Raw genomic sequence first — 23,945 nt, 5'->3', positions numbered from 1 at the left:
GGATCTCTCAATGATAACTAGAAAACTTAAAAGTGTATTACACATTTTGACTTATTCGAGCATGGAGTTTTAAAGCAAAAACCAGTCAAAATCTAAGAGTTTCTCAGCAAGCAATCGAGAGATCCAGGCTGGAAATTACTAGGAGAGTCAAGAAGACAAACAAATTGGTCAGAGAACAGACTAGAGTGAAATAAATAATTATGGCTATAATGAAAAAGAAATAGAGTTTAATGGAACATGAAACCAGGTGAATAGGTGGTAAATGGACCAAGAAAGTTCCTCACCAGATTGCAGCAGACTGTGAGTTGAATGGACCAAGAAAGTTCTTTGGCAGATTACAATAGTCTGCTACAGTTATCTAATGGAAGGCGATAGGTGATGTTAGAAAACATGGAGACATGGATGCATAAAACTTCTGACCATTATAAATGGAAGAAGCCTATATTGAGGGGTGGATGTCAAATGGCTGATGATGATAAAAATCAGTACACATATACATATTAGCTCAATATCTAAGTCAGTGAAAGTTTCAAGGGAAATTTTTAGGATGAAGAACTTAGAAACATATAACACAGTGAAGATAATAGTAAGAAATAATGAGAATTACAATAATTTGTGCTGTATTATAGAAACTAAGCCATAATCTCACCTCATTAAATACATAATCGACTGGTATATTGAAGGAAAATCGAGATAACTGGAGGATATGCAGTGCACTCTGTGCCATGTATTCATCTGACATTTCAGAAGATATAATATCTTGGAAAAAGTTTCAATTTTTACCTGTTCTATCTACCTTCCCGTAACTCACCCTTTCTCCCGCACATGAAAACACACACACACACACACACACACACACACACACACACACACACACAAAATGTTCTTTCTTGTGAGCACATCAAGTAAATGTGTATTTTCTTTTACATTCTCAGCAATGTTGGTTTCTATTTTATGGGTAATTCTGAAGCCATCCTAAATAATCACAAAAAATGGCCCAAATGAATCCAAGCTCAGAGTATGTATAGAACAGTGAACCAACAATAAATGACTTATGTTGCAGAGAGATGGCATACACTCAGACCCATCAGCAACTTCTCTTGTATAACCAGAAAAATTCATGTTATGCAGAACTCAGTCACTCAAGAGCGATCAAATGAGGTAGAAATGTGAAATATAGCACCACTACATCTCTTGAAATACAACATAAATTGTTCTGTTGGAGAATAGTGTGGCTGATTTAATAGTTTTTATCTTTCTTTTATTTAACAGGACAACAATCACAAGTTTTACTCATGTGACTACTGTTTTCAACATTTAGATCCAGCATTGCAGGACAAGAAGCCTCATAACACTGAAGCATGTTTACTGTCATGTGACAGTGCCTGTACCTCAGTGTTATGAGACTTCTCACAACAGTGGAACTGAAGAAAAACCTGTGACTATTATCCAATGAAATAAAAAAAACTAAACAGTATGTCTCATCTATGTTTTATTTTTCATCATCAACATGTGAATAAGTAGTTTGAATAGGGCAAAATTAAAGATCTCTGGGAAATGGAAATATCATAATGGATATTCTGCTAGACAACAGTACGCACGTGTGTGTGTGTGTGTGTGTGTGTGTGTGTGTGTGTGTGTGTGTGTGTGTGTGTGCGTGTGAGTGGCCACACAATGAAGACTTAACGTGGAATCACTGCTATTCTTATCTGTGTGATTGTATCAGACTATCACAATGTAGGCACAAAACTGGAGAACTACAATGGACAAACACCTGACTACCATCACAGTCTGACATCATTTACTGCAAACTGGACTCTACTAGCACACATGCCATTAATGTAATGTACATTGTTGGGAAACCAGAAATTCCTCAATTTACATTGGTTAAATGAATTCCACTTCTGGCATACTGAGTAACAAAATGTAGGGTTTTAGGACAAGTTCTGCTTAATGTGGACCAACTGTGATAGCAATAGTAATGTTAGACATCATGAGGGTGATTTCAATCTCTCATCTTGCATTTAATAGCTGAAGAACATTGTGGACATATGTCAAGTGTGATCTTTTGAGACTCCATTGCAACATGTAACATTTATGCCTGCACATTGAGATAAATCTGAACAGAAACTGATATGTCAGGGCACTTTGGAGCATTTAGAGCACGAGGTACATTGCCTCATTCAGGCAACTCCACATGCCGTAGTTCAGGAGGAAAATACCTGACCACATGTGCTGAAAAATGTACAAACCTCCTTCAAAGAACAATGAATACTAAAGCTTCTTAGACTTGCACAATTGCCTAAAACATCACACATTAAAAATGTCTGAGGCAATACAATAAATACATTTTTTTCATTCCATCATAACTACAACATTATTAAAAGTAAATAAAATTTCAGTTACAATGGAATGAAAAGATGTTCTTTTTTAAAATTTACTAAAGCTGTAGCACTCACTTTATAGAATATATTAATTTATGGGATTTTACTTATTATTCAGGATTTTCCAGTAGTATTCATTGATTTTTGTGTAAGAAAATTCTCCAAGGACATACTAGGCTGTTTAGAGGCTCCAATGGAGCACATAAAAGCTATACACAATGTTAGCTTCTCAACATCAGATATCAAGTACAGTTCTGTTAACTTAATCATGTACATTATCAGTGATATAAAGTTAATTTCTGTCAAAAATATCATTTTGATGTTCCAGTTTCCATAATTATTACTGCAGTTATTGTTAAAATTTACAAGCCTCAGTGTTTCACACCAAGCAAAACTCAGTTAAGTTTCCATGTCACATATCAGCAATCCTCTGGTATTTATCAGGGTGGGCACATGGAAGTAAGATTCTGGTGACTATTGATGCACAATTTATCTGACAACCATCCAAAGATATTTTAACATACTAATGCAGAGTCTCACCAGCTCTTAAAAGGCATGACACAGAGTCAGTCTTATATACACTTTGAAGACTGCTTTACAGTGCATGGTTGAGCTGACTTTTCACTGCTATCAATTGCTCCCTTTTCTGTTCTGTTTTTGTGCAGAGTGAGGGGAACATGACTGTCTGCATGCCTCCATACATAACATGATCTCTTTTATTTTGTCGTTGTGGTTCCTGTTTAAAATATACAATGGAAGAAGGAAAACTGTTTCATAGTCCATCTGAAATACTAGTTTCCCAAATTTTCCCAAGATTCATGTGGTTTAAATTCATGTTGCAGCTCCATCTGAATGTCCTTCAACTTCTTCTTTCAGACCAATTTAATGAGGACCCTCATCATATTTTAACAAGTCTTGAGGCTGGACAAGGATGACAGTATGATACAAAGCATCGCTGTAATGAAGATGCTACCCTGAATACTTGATTGCGGCAAAATGTAGTATAGAACCTGCGATGAAACTATGTTTGATAATATCTGTATTATCATACAATGAAATAGTTTCTTCCACAATGTTGTTAAAAAAGTAACCAAAATTTAAGTTATAAATAACACACATAGTAAGGACACAAATTAAACTAATTCAGTGGTAATGCACCACTGACACCATCATAATATTGCAGGATATGCTATGGGCATGAGATACAATACAAACCACACAACAATTATTATTTAATAATGACTGAGAGAAATTTACTCATAAAGCATCAACATTTAATCATTTGACACAGAAGAACTGCGAGAACAATCTATTGAGAACTCTTCTGCATTAATCTTTATCTTGATGTACATAATAAACAAAGACCAAGCAGTTGTATAATTTATTTCTTAAAAAATAAAGATTATGAGATTTTTCCCCAGTGTTTCCGAAAATCTCTTTGTATTATTTTATCCATGATGGCTTGATAACTCTGTATCTATTTTTGTAAATATTAGGCAGGAAGAAAACTGCAACAGACATGTTTTTAACCAGTAATTTATTTTTTTATAACTAGTATCTTGCCTAGGTCCATTATCAGATGAAAGCATAGATTTCTTGCACAAATTTCTGCATTTTTATCTCAAGAAAAAGATGCACCTTATAAATTACATGAAGAAAGCTTGCCTCTCTAATGTAATATATAAAGAACAACGTTCCCTTGAGATGAATATGTAAAAAAGTATATGAGAAATCTTTGAAACTGACTCATGAGGGACCAAAGTCCAAAACTTATTATAGAACAATAAAACATTGTTTCAAGAACAGTATGGCTGGTTGCAGCTTTCTTTCACACAAACATTTTCTTTTGCAACAGTGTAGATCTGCATAAGTAGCTTTCCTCTACATTTTCATTTTTATCTGTTTTCTGTTCTTTTGCACTGTAATATGACCAGAGCCAGTATGAATTACAATGAAAATGAAAGTATTGTCCAATTAGTCATTTGATTTTAACTTTTCTGTCTCATTTTCGAGGCCTTATTTTACACATTATGCAAACTGTAGTGTAATTTCCAGAGTCTTTTCAATTATGTACTAAAACTGAAAATTAATTTTGATTACTTTCATGACCTCACTAATTTTGTAAAACATCCCATATGGGAACTTGGCAATCTGAAATTTCACTACATTATATTTAAATCTTCATGTCTTAGAATCACACACTTCATCTGGTAGTGCCCAGCAACACATTATTCAATAATAGTTGTTTTTTGTTACTGCATATAAATCAGAATACAACTCAGGCAACTTAATTAAGGACAGTTTGCATTTGTACTGATAGAAGTAAGATTTCACTATCCATGTTACTCATTTAGTATGGTATAAGCCAAGGGGAGTCAGCCTTTTTTATCTACCATGCACTTTCATATCTCTTAGTAGTAAAATTTTCTGAGTGCCCACTGGCTCCACAGCAATGTGATTTACAAAGTAGGGAAGCAACTTTACTTTAAAAGAATTATAAAGCAGAGTCACAGCAAATTAAAGCATATAATAATAATTATTTACCAAATACCTTATGTTAAAATTTTATGAAGCCCTAATGAAAATGTTTTTAAAATCCATACTGCCTGCTGCCCACCAAAAAAGCTAAAATTACCACTAGTCAGTAGAAGTAACCAGATTGACTACCGGTGGCAGAAGCTAAAGACCTTGTTGTCAGTGGGATGTAAAATACTAATCATCCTTTTTTTCCTTTATAGTCTAATATACATGAAAGGGATAATAAATGCCATTCAAATCTTAATACATTAACATGATATAGGCATGACCATCATGTGGTCAGCATGAGCTAAATTTTTTGTTTCCCTAATCCTGCTGCATGTAAGCATTTTAATTGCAGATTCTTGAGTGCCTCTTTCAGTTTGTTCTACCTTAACATAACTGTTTAACTGAATCTGTATTGACATCATTATTATTTATGAAGCCTATGTGCCACTGTTTTTGAAACATTTTTATTGCATGATGTTACAGTAAGAGCTGGTGTGTCTTGTGCAGAGAAACTGTCAGCCCCTGCTCCTGCCCCCAACCCTGCCCCTGTGTCAGCCTCTGCTTCGGCTTCTGCCCCTGTGTCAGCGCCTAGCTCCATAGCTCCTCCAGCAGGCATACCAGCCATCCCACCGATTCCTCCAGCATGCACATATGCTCGGGTCAAGACTGAGCTCCTACCAGGTAAAGGTAAGTCTTTATTTTAGATCTCAATTGGTTTAGCACTTCAGGACATTAAATTTGTGGAATTGCCTTCCTGAGAACATAAATAAATTATTGCTCTTATGAGCTGCAAAAAGAAAGAAAAAATAAATAAATTAAAAAAAAAATATCCTCAGTAGATCATTCCCTGTGTGTATTTGCATTTATAGAAATACATATTTATTTTACATTATACATTCATCAAGCTAGAAGGATGGTAAAAATTAACATAATCTGTTTCACTTACATTATTACATAACAGCATAAACACTTTTCAGATAGTTGTTGCAATGAAATGGAGATCCTTATTTATGAGTGAAAATACATAAAATATTTGTAATATTAGCTGCCAATTGTAAATTATTGTATTACGGACCACAGACTTCAGATTTTCCTGTAGGTGAAGAATTAGGGATTTATTGTCATGCCCCATGATTTACTATCATAAGAATAATATTAAACAAAGAAAAATTAACCATATCTACTGGAATGACAGTGAAACCATTATGAAATAAGTCATTTCATGATGTTTTCAATTTCATTCCATTAATTTACACAGATTTCATCTAATGTGTATCTTTTGTTGCAATCACAAGAAGTTTGTGATATTATGAAAATAATCAGTCATTTTCACAAACCTCAAAACTATGTCCATGTTTGTCTATTTACAAATCCAAAACTATTTGCAGAGGTGCTGCTGTCAAGAAATATTATTGAATTTGAATTATTGACTCCCTTTAGTACATATCTTTTCCTAATTCCTTAAAACTGATAAATACTTTTGAATATGGTGTATAAAAAAAAATTATGACAATTTCCAGCAAAAATAGCATGAATGTTAATATCATATGTGAAATATGCATCTTGCCATTAAACATGAGGATCTCCATCAAATAAAAGAACATTTCCTTGCCAGTAGTTACTTGATTCTAAAAACTGTTTATTGCCAGAATGTAACAACAAACAGATACTACAAATAACAGCTATGAAACTATTTCAAGTTTTATATAGCTTCTTGTTGGCTATTACTCTCCAAAGATTCATTTTCATTCCAACATGTGAATTAAATATCTGCCCTTTCCAAGTGTCCACACTGATTGGAACTTCTCAATATTACAGTTCTGTATTTTTACACTTTTCCTCTCATCCTCTTTAGCTCCTGAAAAATGAGACCCTGAATCTGAAATTACAAGATTCTAAATATATGTTTTCATTTTCCTTACTGTTTTCTTCATCATATTATTACAGAAAATCTAATTGCTCTTGAAGAGCAGATCATAAATATTTTAGTCCATAAAATGTAGCTCAAATAGAATTATGAAGCCATGTGCAAGTGACATGAGTAATATATCATTTATATAAAAATGTAGTAATTATTTTCCACAGTAGTTGAAGCTGTTGAGTAGTGTTTCAGCAATCATTCATAATGTGTCAGCTGAGATATTACACTTTCTTACAAGGAGAGACTTTTTAATTATGTAATTAGAAAATGTTTCAACAGAGTGACATATGCCCTAACCTGAAAAAATCGCCAGTCTGAAAAAGTAGTCCAAATGCTCTCATATTTGACCATTTCAATTTACTTCTAAATGTTTATAGAAAAGTTATTTATTCCAAATCTCCCAAGTTTATACTAGTCAAAAATATTTTATCACCAAAGAACAAAAACAACAATTTCATAAAATTTGTATGTCTTACCTCCATTATACATCAGTGGCACCATTTAGGTAAGTGCCAAAAAGGTGATACACTCATATTACTCAGTAATCTCACACTTATTGGACACTTGCTTTAACATTCATTATTCAAATACTTGTCATTCTGTTAGTATCTACAGAGGGTGGAGTTTGTGCATGAATTTGATTTTATGCATACCGGTAATATATTGATGCTTAAATATTTATTTAAAATTGCACACATTTTTTAAATATACACACCTGAGCAGAGATATGACTGAAAGAACTATTAAATAATATGGTGTGCCAACTTTTTATAATTTTATAGTAATTTGCATTGGTGAAATTGAATGATTTTGCTGTTGTGGAGGAACTGCTGCTTTAATTTGAAATCTGACATTCTTGGAAATAGGTGAGTAAACTTATGTGAGTGTCGGACTCCCCACACAGGCTTCCTGGACTTTGAATACAGTATTTAACAGTGCATTTCTGTAGCAAGTGGATATATACATACGGCAGTTGAAATTCAGCCTCAGCCAAGTCACCAAATTTTGATAAAAATCATGTCTCATCACAGCTGCTGTAACACTATTCAAGATATTGATGGCACATTCAATGCTTCCACCCTGCTGTGAACCATGTAATAAGGGTAGTTGCAGATGATGGTAATAGATTAATAACCAACAAAATAAATAACAAAATGTTTCTGCAGTGTATGTCAGAGTGATTTGTGTAGGATATGGAGGTACGTGAACAATTTCAATAGGTTTATTGCATTCCACATAGGACAAGGGAAATTATTCATAAATTCCTCAGTGCCAACGAATAGTTTCATTATGTTTTGAGGGTCAGCGAAGTTAACATATAACTGGATATGCAATACCATTGCTTATTTTGAGATTTTTATGGTTGACAATCTCTAATACTACCTTAATCAATTGTTGAGACAATATAAGGTCTGAGAATATTTCATTCAACATGTATCTGGCATTTATTTTCAAGAATTTCATGGAGGTTTTTGGAAGATACTAATCTCTTGCCTTTCAGAAACTTCCAATTGTTGCCTTGCAGGAAATTTATGCATGCTGATGAATTAATTTGAAATATAGCTTGCTTTTTAAATTTTCTGCTATAGCTTTGTTGCACAGATACAAAAATATTGAAATAATTGTATGTACACTGGCTGCTACAAACACAATTTTGTGTTTTCAGAGATATACAAGAATATTAGCATGAAAATCTGTCAGGAACAACACTCTTAAGAGAATTATTTTGAATGGAAGGGGACCTATAAGTTCTTATAAGGAAATAATTGCTAAGGTGCTCCAGCATAGAGGGAATATTCATTATAATAATGAACTGAGGAGTCTGTTAGAAAAGTATAAGAGCAGGCATGTTCTACTTATTTTTCATGTGTCATGCTTCATTGTAATATGTAGATCAAAATAAATGTGGAGCCAACTAATCACGTAGGACATTTCAGAAATCCAGACATTGTTTTCAAATGTATTTTCCTGACACTGTCAAGCACAGAACAAGGCCATATCTGGTTACAAAGCAATCACTAACAAAGTGCTGTACAAAATTACATGTAACAACTGGCAGTCACAGAATGTAACCAATAACACCTGAGGCCTTCATAATAAGCACTAAACCATTATTATGATAGCAAACACACATTTTCTAGCTGTTAGAGTCACACATGAGTGTGAGTTATGTGTGTGACCAGAGTTATTCAATCAACTGAGTCACTTAAAAAATAAGTTAGTTACATAGGAACCCATGTTCATAATTAGTCATCATAACAGTTGAAGTTGTCAATAGCTTAGGCTCAACCATGATTGTAAAAATCAGCAGATAGTCTGCTACTTGTTTTGCAACTACATCAATTCAGTGAGCATGACTGTGTGAGTTATGATTTCTATGATATAAAAATATCTTTCATTTCCATGGGTAGATCTCTCAGCCTTGCCCCATTAGTGACATATTAATACCCCATGTTCATTGTCATACTGGTAGCTTAGCACAAGCACAAGCTAATCTGGTATCAGGAAAGCAGTAGCTTTTCTTTTTGTTACAGATTCTCTCTTTTCGTTCAGACCAAGTACATAGTTTTTATAGTTCACTGCATTTAAAGTGTAACAACAGTTATACTTCATGTGGAATATCAGTGTTTTGCTGAGAAGCAATGTAAGCTGAATCATGTTACTATATGGGCCACACTTTGAGGTAGAAAGAGGGGAAAACAAAACAATCTGAAGTGAGAAAGGTACTGGTAACCAGAGAAGTAATGTGATTATACAGAGGGGAGTCAGGAGTAAAGAGTAATAACAGGGAATAAACCAAAGATTAATCATAAAGGTTTATAAACAGTCCAAAGAATAGTTCATTACAGGAAGGAAAATGTTATCATAAAGAAGAAAAGGCTACTTAAAAATAAATGAGCATATAATCAAGATATTAGAAAGAAAAGAATATTACTGTGGAAGAAAGAGATATCAGACAAAGTAAGTAGGAACAGTGGTTATCACACTGGATTCAAATTCAGCAGGAATGGGAGTTCAAATTCTTGCTCAGCCATCAATATTTGGATTTCTGTAGGTTCCCAGAATTGCTTAAATCAATAATTAAGCTTTATCCTCTGAGAAAGGAACAACCCATTTCTTTCTCCATCCTTATCTGTGCTCTGTCTCTAATAACTTTGTCATTGATGGGACATTAAAGCCTAACCTTTTGTCTTTCCTCATGTGTTCTGAGGCTCTATGGGATGCACAGAAAAACAGAATGAGTGTGTAATGTTTACAACAAAGAACTAAACAATTAAGGTACTGTTACAGGGTACAAATGGAAGAGGGAAAACACTAAGCTGTGGTAGGAAGTAATCAAAATTAACTAGTCCAACATTTCCCTAACAACTTAGATGACAGTACTTTCACAGCAAGAATAAGTACATGGTGTGTACGTGTTGTATAAAAAAATAGTACATATTCACCAAGTTTTTTTATTTTATTCCTGTTTCTCGTTGTTCTTAATATCTCCTTATCACTACTTTCTCATTGTTCTTAGTATCTCCTTATCACTACATCTTCAGCACACACATCTGCTAATTTATGAGCTAACTCATCCCTTAATGTTAATTCATACTTCAGCCCTCATCATTTAAGTCTATATACTATCTTATCACTTACATTTTGTCCATTACAAGTATTAGGATTGTGTTTCTTGTCTCATAGAGGATATTGGTGTATTCTGTTCCCTGTTACTTTCACACACGTACCTATGCCCTCTTTTGGTTTGTCATAAATTTCTGTGAATTTTTTTGTGTAAAAGATTGCGATGAGAGTTCTCAGTTTATGTCTTAATGTGAAGAGCGTTATAATATTTATTGCTGATGGTTGTGATCCTTTCTTTGGTAACTGTTCCTGTTTGAACACTCTTTGCAGTAGCCTTGTGAACATTTTGTCAGTTTATTCAAACAAAGTAACAGTAAAGACACAAGATAGAAGTATTTTTAGTCTGTTAAATTACAGGTGCATAGACAGTTAACTAATGAGATATTTATTAATAGTCTGTGGTCCTTCCTGAATGATGAAACTGTTCTGTGTAACTGTGTATGCTAGTAAATGGAAAATCAGGGAGAAACGGAGATCATTAACACACAATAAAGGAAAGTTCGATGAAGCACGAAACAAAATAGTGCCTGTGAGACAGAAGTAATTCATTCCCTATTATTGCTTTTTTTCCTTGCCTTTTAGGATACCTTGTAAACTACAAAGAATGATTTTTTTAAGGCTCTCACTCAAGTCCTCATTGTCTGATTCTACTGAAGCCCTTGGACCTGTAGCCTGATACTTACCGGTACTCACAAAGCTACAGACTCTACTGCTACAGGAAGTGTACTGGTTCTGGAGAAAGAGAGTGAAAAGGAGACAACATGTTTTCCAAATACAATATGATTTATCATTTTCAGTCAAATATTGTCATTCAGGATCCTTCCTTGTCATAGATCTTTTTGTTAAGAGTTCAAGGATTTAAAGTCCACCTCCTTAGCTGGGTGGTAACATGCTTGCCTCGCACGCACTGGGCCCAGGTTCGATTACCGACTGTGTTGGAGATTTCCTCCGCTCGGGGACTGGGTATGGTGTGGTCATCATCATTTCATCCACATCATCGGCTGCAAGTCACCCAATGTGGTGCCGGCTGAAATAAGACTTGCACTTGGCGGCTGAACCGGAATGGGACCTCTCAGCCAACAATTCCATATGATCATTTCATTATTTCAAGGATTTAAAGTTGTGTGAAATAAGTATACCCATTAGACAAGGGTGTACCCAGTGAGGGGCAAGGGATGGCGGCTGCCTCTCTTCCTCCCTTCCCTAGAAAAAAAGTCTTCATAGACTGAGATCCTGTCCCACCACACTGACTGGTTTCTGTGAAGAAAGCCACAAAGTGTATTGTCTTGTGAAAAGTGTACCATCAACCAGTGCCATTTATAGTGAAATATCAAAAGTATTTGTATTTCCACACAAAATTACCATGTATCGTAGGTACGTCCCCCTTCCTTGCATCCACTCCCAGATACTGGAAGGAATAAAGAAGATCAGAGTTTAACGCTACATCAACAGTGTGGTCATTAGAGACAGCACAAAAGTTCAGATTATGAAAGGATGGGGAAGGAAATCAGTTGTACCCTATTCAAAGGAACCATTTTGGCATTTGCCTGAAGTGATATAGAGAAATCATCACAGATACTGGCTACCAGTACACTCTTGTTGCTGGATTTATTATTCCAACTGTAGGTCCTGCTATGTTGCATTGAGGTAAATCACTACTGAATGGTAATCATGTCATTTCTAGAAGCTCACATATTAGATATACATTATATAAAAATTTCAAGCATTGAAAGTATGCAATATATGAGTTTTGCATCCAATTTTCTGTGGCTGTCAAGATACATCTGCTCGGACTTCAACGACATTGACACATTGATGCATATATATATAAGAAGTCAAGGTTATCAATTCAGTGCATACATATCTTTGCATAACAGTTAGCAGAGTGTGTTTTACCTAGAGGATAGTGTACCTAGGAAAATATGATGTTGTACCTAGGAAAACATGATGTCTTTTGGTCAGTGCTTCAGTCTAGTGATTGATTTTAGAATCGCATGAAGGAATGTGCACTATAGATCACAATAAGCAGTTTCCATCATTTTCTACAGGTTTTGTTGTTCTTAAACATGAGGTTCTGTTTTGTGTAGCATTTGTAAATATTTTGCATTCTATACATTTAAGTGCCAAATAATAGAGTAAAGCTGTTTGGGTTAAATTTTTAATTCCTCAGCTATCATACAAACTTTTATGCTGGATAAAATGCAACATATTTGTAGATCTATGTGTATAACATGTGGACAGTTGAGCCATGCTTTGTTGGTTGTGCACCATCTTGTACCTTGAAACAGTGCAAGACCTTTTACCATTGAACATGTGATACTTGCAAATGAACTGATCTTCTTTATTGTCTTAATAATTTTACCTGTTTTGAAAATGGAGGAAATTTGTTTTATTTTCCATTGGCTTCTATTTCAAAGTGTATTAAACATGTGGATGGTTTTTGATAATACTTCTGCTTAATTTGATTTCACTTATTGATTTTTGGTGTGTAGTAGAGTAATAATGTAAGAGATAGGCGATTATGTACAATATTATGAAGCTGTTCTTGATTGTAGTGCTTTTAAATTGAGATTGAATATTTGTCTTTAGGTACTTGACCAAGTTGTGCCCTGGAACATTTTTCACATTTGGAAAAACCTTAATTTTTACGAAGTAATTTTTATAATTTCACAAAAAAAGACTGCAGCGCATAGAAAGCGAATGCCATCATTTAAAAATGGAATTAGAAAATATATTAACCATGTATTACATGGCGACTGGCTAGAGGAGAAAGTCGGAAAGTGTATCAAGCTACAACACTCTCCCCTATACTGCGTATACAGCAATTCAGGGCGTTTTCGTTTTCGGTGGAGCTCGTTTACTACGCCTATTAGGTAAACAAAGAATGTCAGTAAAACATGTACGTGTCAGTTCTAAATAGCTTACATGACTTAGCCACAGGCGACACTTTAAAAATATGAATTTCGTTACCAGTGTGTGAAAATGAAAAAAAAAAAAAAAAAAAAGCCCGCTAAATCACGAGGGCGAGACAATGCTGGGCTAGCCAACGGAACACCCCGCTTTTACCGCATATTGGGACTGGAAGGCTAGAACACGCCTGATATCAGATACAAGCTCGCGCATAAAGCTGCCCGTGACTGTGAGTTGTCTGGGTTTCGCGTTTGCCTCGCAGAACTTCCAGCACGCCTCCAGTCAGCAGCGCTTTTGCGGCAGGTGTAGTAAACTTCGGTCGGCCATCTTCTTGCGAGCAGAACTTGCGTGGGCGTCCCGCCCGCCTAGAGTGTTTTTCAAGGTACCCAAGCCCACCAGGAGATTAAACATGGATCACAATAAAAACGATAAATGCTACAAGATGCGTGGTTTTTCATACAAATAAAAACCCACAGGCACAAAAATGCGCCTTGTAGTACGGTATTCTAAAATAAAAATGGCCTTAGCAAAGTTTCACTCTCGAAGACAACGCGGAAGGTCGTACGGATCCTATCAGCTCGAAATGCAACATCTTCCTTATATGGCAGTACGGAACCTCGAAATGACGCTCAGGAAAGAGCGAGAAGTGAGAAAAGAGCAACATAAAGTTTGAAGAAAAGTTAAACCACATTCTGTGTTATTCTGCACACACATCGAAGCTGAGCAAATGAATATAGTTGTGAAGTAAAAGAGTGTAATCATCTATTACGCAAACTGATAAATGAGTTTCCACACTCGATCGTGCACTCTGTGTTGACCCAGACCTAGAGATCGGAGTGCACAAGAGACACGGTTTGCACAACATACGACGCCGCTCTTAAGAGACCCTGGGCGAGCTTCAGGCGAAAGGCGCACAGAAATATAATTCAGCCAACAGAAGGTTGGTGCTGAAAATTAAGAAGGCAGTTTTTTCTGCGTGGCAAACTGCGACTTTCTGATTCGGTTTCCGTACCATAGAGGATCGATTTTAATTTGCGGGAGCCTGAAGTATGGTGACCGAACAGGAAATGGAATTTTAACCATTTCCTACGGAGCAAAGTTGTATCATATGCGGTTATTCCACATCGCTTCAGATGAATCTGTCTGGTCTGCAGATTCTATCTTCCACTTCCCAGAAAGTTGCGTAATATATTTCTCGATTTAAGGGAGGATACTAACAGAATTATTTCTTTAGAATTAAGCGACATGTGCGCACCTTCAACCTATAAGGAAAGAAGGAGGAGATACTCTCCTAGAGTAATGATGGAGACGTTAAGGCCGGTTTAAAGGCCAAGCGGGCGCTTGGGGCGCAAAGCTCAGAGGAATCCGCGATTCTTTAAAAGAATCGAACTCACATGGGTAAAACAGCTTCAAACATCTGGCTGCAGATGAGTTAATGTGTTAAATATTTGCTTCAAGCATGCAAGCGAGTAAAAGTTTAGGAAAGGTTTGAAATTACGCTAAAGTTTGTTAGAAGTCGCTGAGTGCTCTTTTTATGAAATACTGGACGAATATAGTGTGGGTAATTTGTGTTCCATTTTAAGCAAAAGCAACTTTTTCACGCATCTCAATGTTTATGACGTCATTATCTCCTGCGTTATGTGCCGTACAATGATATGATTTTGCAGGTACATTCAGTGATATGTGTAGATACGGGATGCAAAGTGTGTTACGAATAGAGTTAGTAGCAAAGAAATAAGAAATTAAAACGTAATGCCCGATGCTGCAGTTTTACCGCATGAACATCGGAAGTGTACTGAGCGATAAACTCTTTGCCTTTCACATTTTGTGGGAGCTGGCAGCGAAATAAAGTTTCAAAAAGGTTAGAAATTATTTGTAAAGTTCGTTGGTAGTTGCTAAGTGCTCTCTTTCTCAAATGGTGGGTAAATAAAGTCCTGGCATTTGTGCGCCGTGAGTTCCATTGCCTCGAGACAGACAAATGGTTCAAATGGCTCTGAGCACTATGGGACTCAACATCTTAGGTCATAAGTCCCCTAGAACTTAGAACTACTTAAACCTAACTAACCTAAGGACATCACACACACCCATGCCCGAGGCAGGATTCGAACCTGCGACCGTAGCAGTCCCGCGGTTCCGGATTGCAGCGCCAGAACCGCACGGTCACCGCGGCCGGCTGAGACAGACACACAGTTTCTAACTGTAATACTTGTCTCATTGTGTTAAACTTCTAACACAAGATTATACAGCTTAATGAGTGGAGTATTACAGCATTTTAAAATTTTAAATTCGATCAATAGTTACACGAAATGTTGAAAATCAAATTTTTGTTGCCCCTGGAAGCCGTTTGATAGGCAACCTGCAAATGCGTGCGGTTTCCGTGTCGTTTAGCAATACAGAATGATGTACCGGGTGTATCACAGTTTTTCACTGAAACTGCCATATTCCAGTACACATAGGTTCACAAACTGGAATGTGTGGAATGCATGGTTACGAGCCGCCACCGCATTTGAAATGTAGGAATGTTTTCATGAAAGAATTAAATTTGTAGGAGTCCTAAATCGAGTGAATAAACAACAGAATAGAACTCTGCTGAATGCCTTCCGAATATCAATGAACACGCCATCAACATGGGCGCATTTGTCCAGAGCGAAATACTAAATACTGAATTCAATCTTACAAATTTTTTTCACCGCGGAAGGTCGTAATTACTTTTACATCTATCGAGTTCGTCCCTTTGAGAATAATACGGGTTAAAATTTCCATACAATGATTTTATCCAAGCGAGTAATAGTCAGAACATATTCTGAACAACTATAGAAATTATACGTATGTATGTATGTATGTATGTATTGAACTGGTGTCCTAGAAACGATGGAGAGGCTTCGTCCCCATCGTAGCCCTCAGTGGTACAGAACCTCACAACGGGTTACAGCAGTCCACTGACTCCACCGCCGCCCCACAGCGAACCGAGGGTTATTGTGCGCCCCGCCCCCCCTAGTCCCGTAGTTGTATTTAATTGTTAACATCTCTGTTGTGCGTTGACCTGGCAGGGTAGCCGAAAGCGCTGACGCGCTGCTTCCTGGACTCGGGTAGGCCCCGGATCGAATCCGCCCGGCGGATTAACGACGGGAGCCGGTGTGCCGGCCAACCTGGATGTGGTTTTTAGGCGGTTTCCCACATCCCGCTAGGTGAATACCGGTCTGGTCCCCACGTTCCGCCTCAGTTACACGCGTCGCAGACATTTGAAACACGTTCGCACTATTTCACGACTTACACTAGATGCAGACAGCTGGGGTACACTGATTCCATCCCTGGGGGTACGGGGTGGCGGCAGGAAGGACATCCGGCCACCCCTAAAACTAACCTTGCCAAATCCTTTCTAACAGCACCGACCCTGCGATCGCTGTGGGACTATGGCGTAAGCGAAAGAAAGAAAGAAAGAATCTCTGTTGTGCGTTATTTCCTTTGTATTTTAAAGCTGGCACTGTTAAACTGAAGTACATCTCTAGGAGATGCGCTGTTCTTCGTCGTGATTGGTGTGATTAAATTGTAAATGGAAAATCGTTAACTTCATTTCATAGCCATTCCTCGGTTGCCAGACTCCTCTCCCACCTTCCAAACTTCACAGAAGCTCTTCTGCGATCCTAGCACTCCTGGAAGAAAGGATACTGCGGAGACATGGCTTAGCCACAGCCTTGGGGATGTTTCCAGAATGAGATTTTCACTCTGCAGCGGAGTGTGCGCTGATATAAAACTTCCTGGTAGATAAAAACTGTGTGCCGGACCAAGACTCGTACTCGGGAAGTTTGGAAGGTAGGAGACGAGGTATTGTCGAATTGAAGCTGTGGGGACGGGTCGTGAGTCGTGCTTGGGTAGCTCAGATGGTAGAGCACTTGCCCGCGAAAGGCATAGGTCCCGAGTTCGAGTCCCGGTCCGGCACACAGTTTTAATCTGCCAGGAAGTTTCATATCAAAGCACACTCCGCTGCAGAGTGAAAATCTCATTCTGGAAACATCATAGTTATGAACCAAATTTTCGCGCGGGATCGATTGCTGAGGCTGATATATTGCAAGTGTACTGTTTTCTCCTTAAAATAGGAGGTCAAGTCGACGTTTCCTTGTTAGCTATAAACTCCACAAGCCACCTTCGGTGTGTGGCGGAAGGTGCTTATGATACCACTTTCGTTTCTCGTCTTTCCTGTTCTGTTTGCGAATAGAGTGTGGAGAGAACTACTGTAGATAAAACTCCGTTTGAGCTCTCACTTCTCTGATTTTCCCGCCATAGTCATTTTGTGGCATGAATAAGGGAGGGAGTAATGTACTGTCTGATTCTTCTCGGAACGTTCGTTCTGAGAAGAAACCTTTCTGTGGTGCACAACACCTCTCTTTTAGCGTCTGTCACTGTAATTTGAGGAAGTTCCGCCCAGATAGCCGAGCGCTTTAACCTGCTGCTTCCAGGATTCGGGGAGACGAGCCTGTCTCGGATCGAATCCACCTCGTCGATTAACGACGAGGACTGGTGAGCCAGCCAGCCTGGATGTGGTTTTCAGATGATTTCCCACATGCAACTAGATAAATACCGGCCTGGGACCCACGTCCCGCCTCAGATACACGCTACGCAAACATTTATACAACGTTCTCACACCCAACACGTGCGATTTACTCTGGAAGCAGAAATCTGTGGAACACAGATTCTGTCCCGGTGGGGAGGGGAGGGGGGGGGGGGGAGTTGGCGTCAGGATGGGCATTCGGTTACCAACTGTTACTAACTTTGCCAAAACCCATATGAAAATACGTACCCTGTAGAGAAACGGGAAAAGGCGAAGAAGGAGAAGGATGGAGTTTGATGAACATCTCAGTGACCCTGTCGCGCTCACTAAAGGTACCTGTGACGATTATCGCTCTCTGTTGAGCCTCTCAAAAATTTCTATTAATCCTACATAATAAGGCTGATGAACTTGTGAACAGTATAGTCAATGCGACTGGTTTATTTTTCAGTGCTCCATATTGCGAGTTATACTTTGTGTAAATGACACATTTCCTTGTAGCACAGTACGAATCCCATACTATTCAGTGGTAATTAAACACACTAACAGCAAACCGCTACGGTGGTTCACTTATTCCAAACAGTAAATGTGTCTTTGTCGGTTCCGTCAAGTTGGAGCAGCTGGATCGCAGATTCCTGGGATAGACTGTAGTTTGATGGGCATAACTTGTGCTGGCTCTTCGGTGTCGGCTCCCAGCTGAACTCATCATGGGATAGGTACGGGTCTCGGTAGTTGAAGCCTAGGCTGTGGCTAAGCCATGTATCCGCAATATCCTTTCTTTCAGGAGTGCTAGTTCTGCAAGGTTCGCAGGAGAGCTTCTGTGAAGTTTGGAAGGTAGAAGACGAGGTACTGGCGGAATTAAAGCTGTGAGGATGGGGCGTGAGTCGTGCTTGGGTAGCTCAGTTGGTAGAGTACTTGCCCGCGAAAGGCGAAGGTCCTGAGTTCGAGTCTCGGTCCGGCACACAGTTTTAATCTGCCAGGAAGTTTCAAAAAAAGGAATGCTTATATACCTCTTTGCCAGCTGCTGTTGGAATTTTTAAAGCCGTTTTCCTGGCATATTAGGTGTCGTAGATCGAGTTAAAATTTAACTATATTTCTGGGACACTCTTTCGGTAAATAAATACGCGTATTACCATTGGTACTGCCCTTGTTCGCATACGTTCGGCGACTTCTGTAAGTGCAATCTTATATAAATGCACACACGTGACAACAATGTGTAATGTAAAGCGTATAAGTTCGTGGGAAAGGCATCTGAGAACAGCCTTGAAGAAAAGAAATGCATTCTGCTACGCGGATATTGAAATATCCTAACGGCCATACATAATTTCAGTGTCCGAATGGATGACTGGCAAATCTCGGTACCGTATTGTCTGGGGCCAGATCGCAGATGTAAAAAACCATTCCCGTAATCTGCCTACTTTGGAACTCTGGCGGCTGTTGTGTGCACGTTCGTCTCCAGAAAGTGAAGGGTCGCCACGTGACCTAATACTGGTGCAGCAAACTTCAGAAATGCCGCTGCCCTTATTTCATTTCTCTTGAGAGTCTTAAGAAGTCGGGACTTTCTCCTCTGCTAGGCAGAAAGAATTCTACGAATAGATAAGCGGCTTTGGGGCCTTGCTTAATAAAACTGGGAAGCCTGGCCTGCGAACCGTAGAAGCGCTCCAAGTGCCTTCTCCCTGGTCGGTCACGAACTTTCCAAACGAGTCTCCCTGCGTCGTGCGTCTCAGACAACTGCATTCATCTTCTGCGACTTTCAAATGTCTGTCTGTCAGGCGACAGTTGTCTAGGTGGTAGGAGACAAGCGTCAGGGCAGCAATTTGAAGCCATAATAACCATAATTGTGTGTATGTAACGCGGTGGTGGTACAGGAGTAAGAGATTTTGCAGCCGGAAGGAGACTCATAAAGACATACTGTCCAGTCAGAAAGAAAATCTCCAAAATTTGACTAACAGGCTGGTGATAGGAAGAAACTCTGTACATGCTAATCAAGATGACGTGGCTTTTCATGAGACAGGCCGCAGAGTCACTGGGTACCTAAGACCAACTCCAGTCAGTAAGATCTTTCCGCTTGTAATACTAGCAGCTCCAACTGTCAAAAGACGGGTAGCAGCTGAAATTGGAAAGAAAAAGCGAGAAACAGATCCAAGGTATCCATCGTTTGGGACTCACTCCTATCCCCTCGATTGAAATCCAGAGTAAGGTTCCTCTTTACAACTGCACCGTTCCAACATCAGCAGAAGTCCGCAGAATTGAGCTGCCGAGCACAAATTTCGATGGAGGTTTATGGACAGCAAAAGAGAAGCTTCCATCAGACTGCCTTCTCTAACACGGTACTTAGAAAACGCTCAACAGATTGAGAACGGGGGTGGCAAGGTGCAACACTAATTTGAAGAAGTAGGGTATCAGTGACAATGAGCTTTATTAGTGACGGGTAAGACAGGAATGGCACTGAACTCTTGTTGGTTTTCAGTAATCTGAGCGAACCCTATGTCGTGGAATACTTGTCTGCAGCGAATGACCATGCTGTTCTGATTGCTGAACACTGGACTCACAAAGTGAGAAAAACTCTTAGCCATTAATAATGGACTGTGAGTTTGGGATTATATTGTGTTTTAGTGAGCTTTTAGACTCGGATAGATAAACAAATAAATAATAAATAAACAAGTCAAATGTAACGAGACTGTCTGAGCGAGAAAGACCACTGACAACCTTAGTAGGGAATAGGCACTGTGAACTGTAACCACTTCATATACTTACGAAGTCTAGGCACAAAAGATGTGTTTAGCAACATGGAAACTAGAACGAGGCTCATTTCATACATATTTATGATCAGTAGACTGTCTCTGGATTTACAGATATCTTACAATTGGAACGTTTCCCTATAAGGCTCAGCAACTTGGCCAGTGAAAAAAATAACAAGGAAATATCAAGAAATTTTTGAGACGATGTACTCGATAAAGTGGGAAAAGTAAGAAGAACGTCATGACTTACTGCCAAGATCTGCTGATAAAATTTCTTTATTGAACAACCAGTTTCGACCCATGTACGATCATCAGGTTCATAAAAACATTTATAACTTCATACTAGGCGATAAAATCAAAGGCTTCAAATAATAAAATCCATGAAGTCGTCACTGTTGTCAAATAGTAAAAAAATTTCATTGTCAGTCATAAGAATGTGCTACACAGTGCACTCATTCATGTTATATTAACTGTCAGTATTAACATTACGAACGAAGGTATTCTACATAATGGGTAAATCATGATGTTGTTCAAATATTTAGGAACTGTGGGCACCACCTACTCAAAACATATTGAAAAAAAGCAAAATGAACAGATAATATCTCAAACGCTGACGTGTCCAGAAGAATTGGAGGATGAAGATCGATGTCGGTCTTGAAGTGCAGGATGATATCCGACTGGATCGGTTGCTTATTGAGAAGAAACTGTCAGCTGTACAATCTCATTGAAGGAAAATTTGGTGTCGGAGACGGATAAGAAAAAATTCTAGTTACTTGACAACTTAAGAGGAAAAAAGCAGTACCGTATGATAAATAAGGGCATAGAAGATGCAGAAGTGGATAATAATATCAACTAATCATAAACCTGAACCTTCCGAAGTCAAAACAGTTAACAATAATCACTTATAAAGTGTGTAAAAGAAAAAGTAGTGTAGCCGATATGCTGTTCGGAAATTTTTTAGCATGTCATCATCTCTGGACCGGCTTAAATAAAAATCTGTATTAAAAAAATGAAAAATAAAAACAGACTACACTTTTGCTTAGTTCGCGTGGGGTCGCTGCTGGTAATGAGGTAAAATTTGATATATGCGATGGAGACTGACATACACGCTCTCTCAGCAGACGACAAATACAACGAGCATTTAAAAAAGAGAAGAAAATAATTTCCTGTTGGCGTTACTGCTTTGTATTGCAAGCTCAACGTGCGAAGCTTCCCATAGTTAGGATGAAGCAGTTATGACCAGGAAGACCGCCAGAGACGTCACCATATTCGCTTCCTCCGGCCCTGAATCCACGATGCGTACTTGGGACACGGAATTTTTCAGGGAAGAACGAAGCTGGTAAAAAGAAGTAAGTGACCGCCGAATTGGGGCAGTCGTCTGGCCCTAGCAGAGCCAATAGGCCGTCAATTGAAGTTAACACCGGCGGAATCGGCGCAAGGCCACGCTGCAGACGCAATGGCACCCGCGCCGCGCGATAAGATACCACGCTCGCGCCCTGGAGACGACCTAGCGAACCACCCGCGTCTTGCCACTGGGGGCCGAACCGCACAATAACCCTGGGTTCGGTGTGGGGCGGGGGAGGGGTGGGTGGACTGGTGTGGCTTGTTGTGGGGTTGTGAACCACTGAGGGCTACGGCGGACGAAGTCTCTCCGTCGTTTCTAGGTCCCCGGTTTAATAGAGAATACACGCCTGACATAATTCAGAGAAACTACGTAAAAACTAAAACTGATGACCCTATGGGGATATTAAGCGCACTTATCCCCAAAATGTGTCCAGTGCCTTAAGCAACCATTTGGTGCCTTGTTTCTTATTTACAAATTGATAACAGCATCAGTGATAATAAAGAGGATAGTATTAAGCAACCAGGATGCGATGGAGGAAGCTCATACCAGTTTCCATAAGGCCAAGACTTATGAGACGTTCGTCCTCCCATTGTGCTGTATGTTATCGAATACTGGTTGATTAAAACGGGCAATGAAAGAAACCTACATGCTGTGCAAATGCCCAAGATCCGCTGGGTAATGAACATTTCGCTACATGATCATACCGCCGACTGCATCCAACATTACTTCGTTTGTGTCCTGTTACAGAGAAAATGTATAAGCCGTAAGTCTGTCACATCGTTCACAAATCCTTGCCGAGAATAACAAGGGATCTCCACAACTGTCCTTAATCATCCGGTCGAATGTGGACCGAAGCTCTGTTAGCGAAAGGATGGATAAGAGTAAACTGTGATAGGCCTGCTCTTCTTCATGCTGGCCTCCGGAATACCATCAAACGTAGAGTTCCCGTTCAATGAGCGAATTATCACTTGCTGTAATTTATGAACTTACTCCTCCAGGCACTGCGGAGCAGTTCAAAATCAAACAAAGAACCTTAGCACACAGTGTGCCGATGAGGAATTGTTGGCATCATCTCTCTTGCCTGGCAGAACAAATAACGATGATGAAAAATCTTTCCCTCACTCGATTCGAGAGGCAGTACGTCACCCGCGCTTATTGTCCTTGACCACGGAAGAGGATGCCATTCGGCACACGCAATAGGACCTTTTCTCATTTCGCGACAAAGGATCACTAAGAGTCTCCTACGTTGTTCTCGAAGTCCATTCATTTTTGTGAAATTTTTACACGATAGCCTTTCTGAATGAGCTGGAGGGAAAAAAGAGGAGCAGCAGCAATGTAAGTTCATTTAATAACTTGCATCATATACTTCTAGTGTCGATCAGTATTTGTTGTATAACCAGTACAAAACATATCTCCTAACGACCGTTAATACTATATGTATTTTTCCTATTTCTTTTATCCGTCCAACTGTGACACATTTGCGGTCTACTTTTTTCGACGTGCAGTTGAAAGTTTATCGGTACAATTTTGTCATTGAAATCACAGTTACTCATATTTGCATTTTTTTGTAGCTCAAATGCGTGATCGGAATTTTTTATTCAAAAACAGTTTGTAAGACAAACAATAACATATTACGGCTTACGTCTAAATACAAATTTATTTTAAATAAAATTTTCATCTGTCACTGGGATGCACAACTCGTACATTTTGATGATGTTGAAAAATAAAAAAGTAATTAGTCTCAGGCCATAATATGTTTACGGATTTGTCTTATAAAACATTTTGGAAAACAGTTTCAAATCATTAACTAACAAAAGCCCACAAAAAATGATGCTATTGTTTTGGTACGTGTTTAGGCTATAAAAATTCAAATAATTTTATTTTTTGCAGTAAATTTTGTGTCATGTAAATATGGTTACGGGAAAAGGAACTGATTACCTTCATA

General features: G+C 38.6%; 1 protein-coding gene across 3 annotated transcripts in view; it reads left to right on the top strand.

Moving 5' to 3' along the window:
• Window positions 1-23,945, top strand: part of LOC126470047 (ecdysone-induced protein 74EF-like) — a 617,268-nt gene that overhangs the window by 219,466 nt on the left and 373,857 nt on the right. For 2 of the 3 annotated variants that reach the window (XM_050097546.1, XM_050097547.1), the window contains one exon: window positions 5,394-5,597. In XM_050097546.1, coding sequence (XP_049953503.1) covers window positions 5,394-5,597 — 204 coding nt within the window. The remainder of the gene's footprint in view (window positions 1-5,393; window positions 5,598-23,945) is intronic. The other variant, XM_050097548.1, reaches the window with a different exon arrangement.

The sequence above is a fragment of the Schistocerca serialis genome, chromosome 3 (assembly GCF_023864345.2).
Source record: "Schistocerca serialis cubense isolate TAMUIC-IGC-003099 chromosome 3, iqSchSeri2.2, whole genome shotgun sequence".
In the NCBI taxonomy this organism is placed as follows: domain Eukaryota; kingdom Metazoa; phylum Arthropoda; class Insecta; order Orthoptera; family Acrididae; genus Schistocerca; species Schistocerca serialis.
Note: the sequence above shows the minus strand (reverse complement) of the source record. Positions and strands in the feature narration are given on the sequence as shown.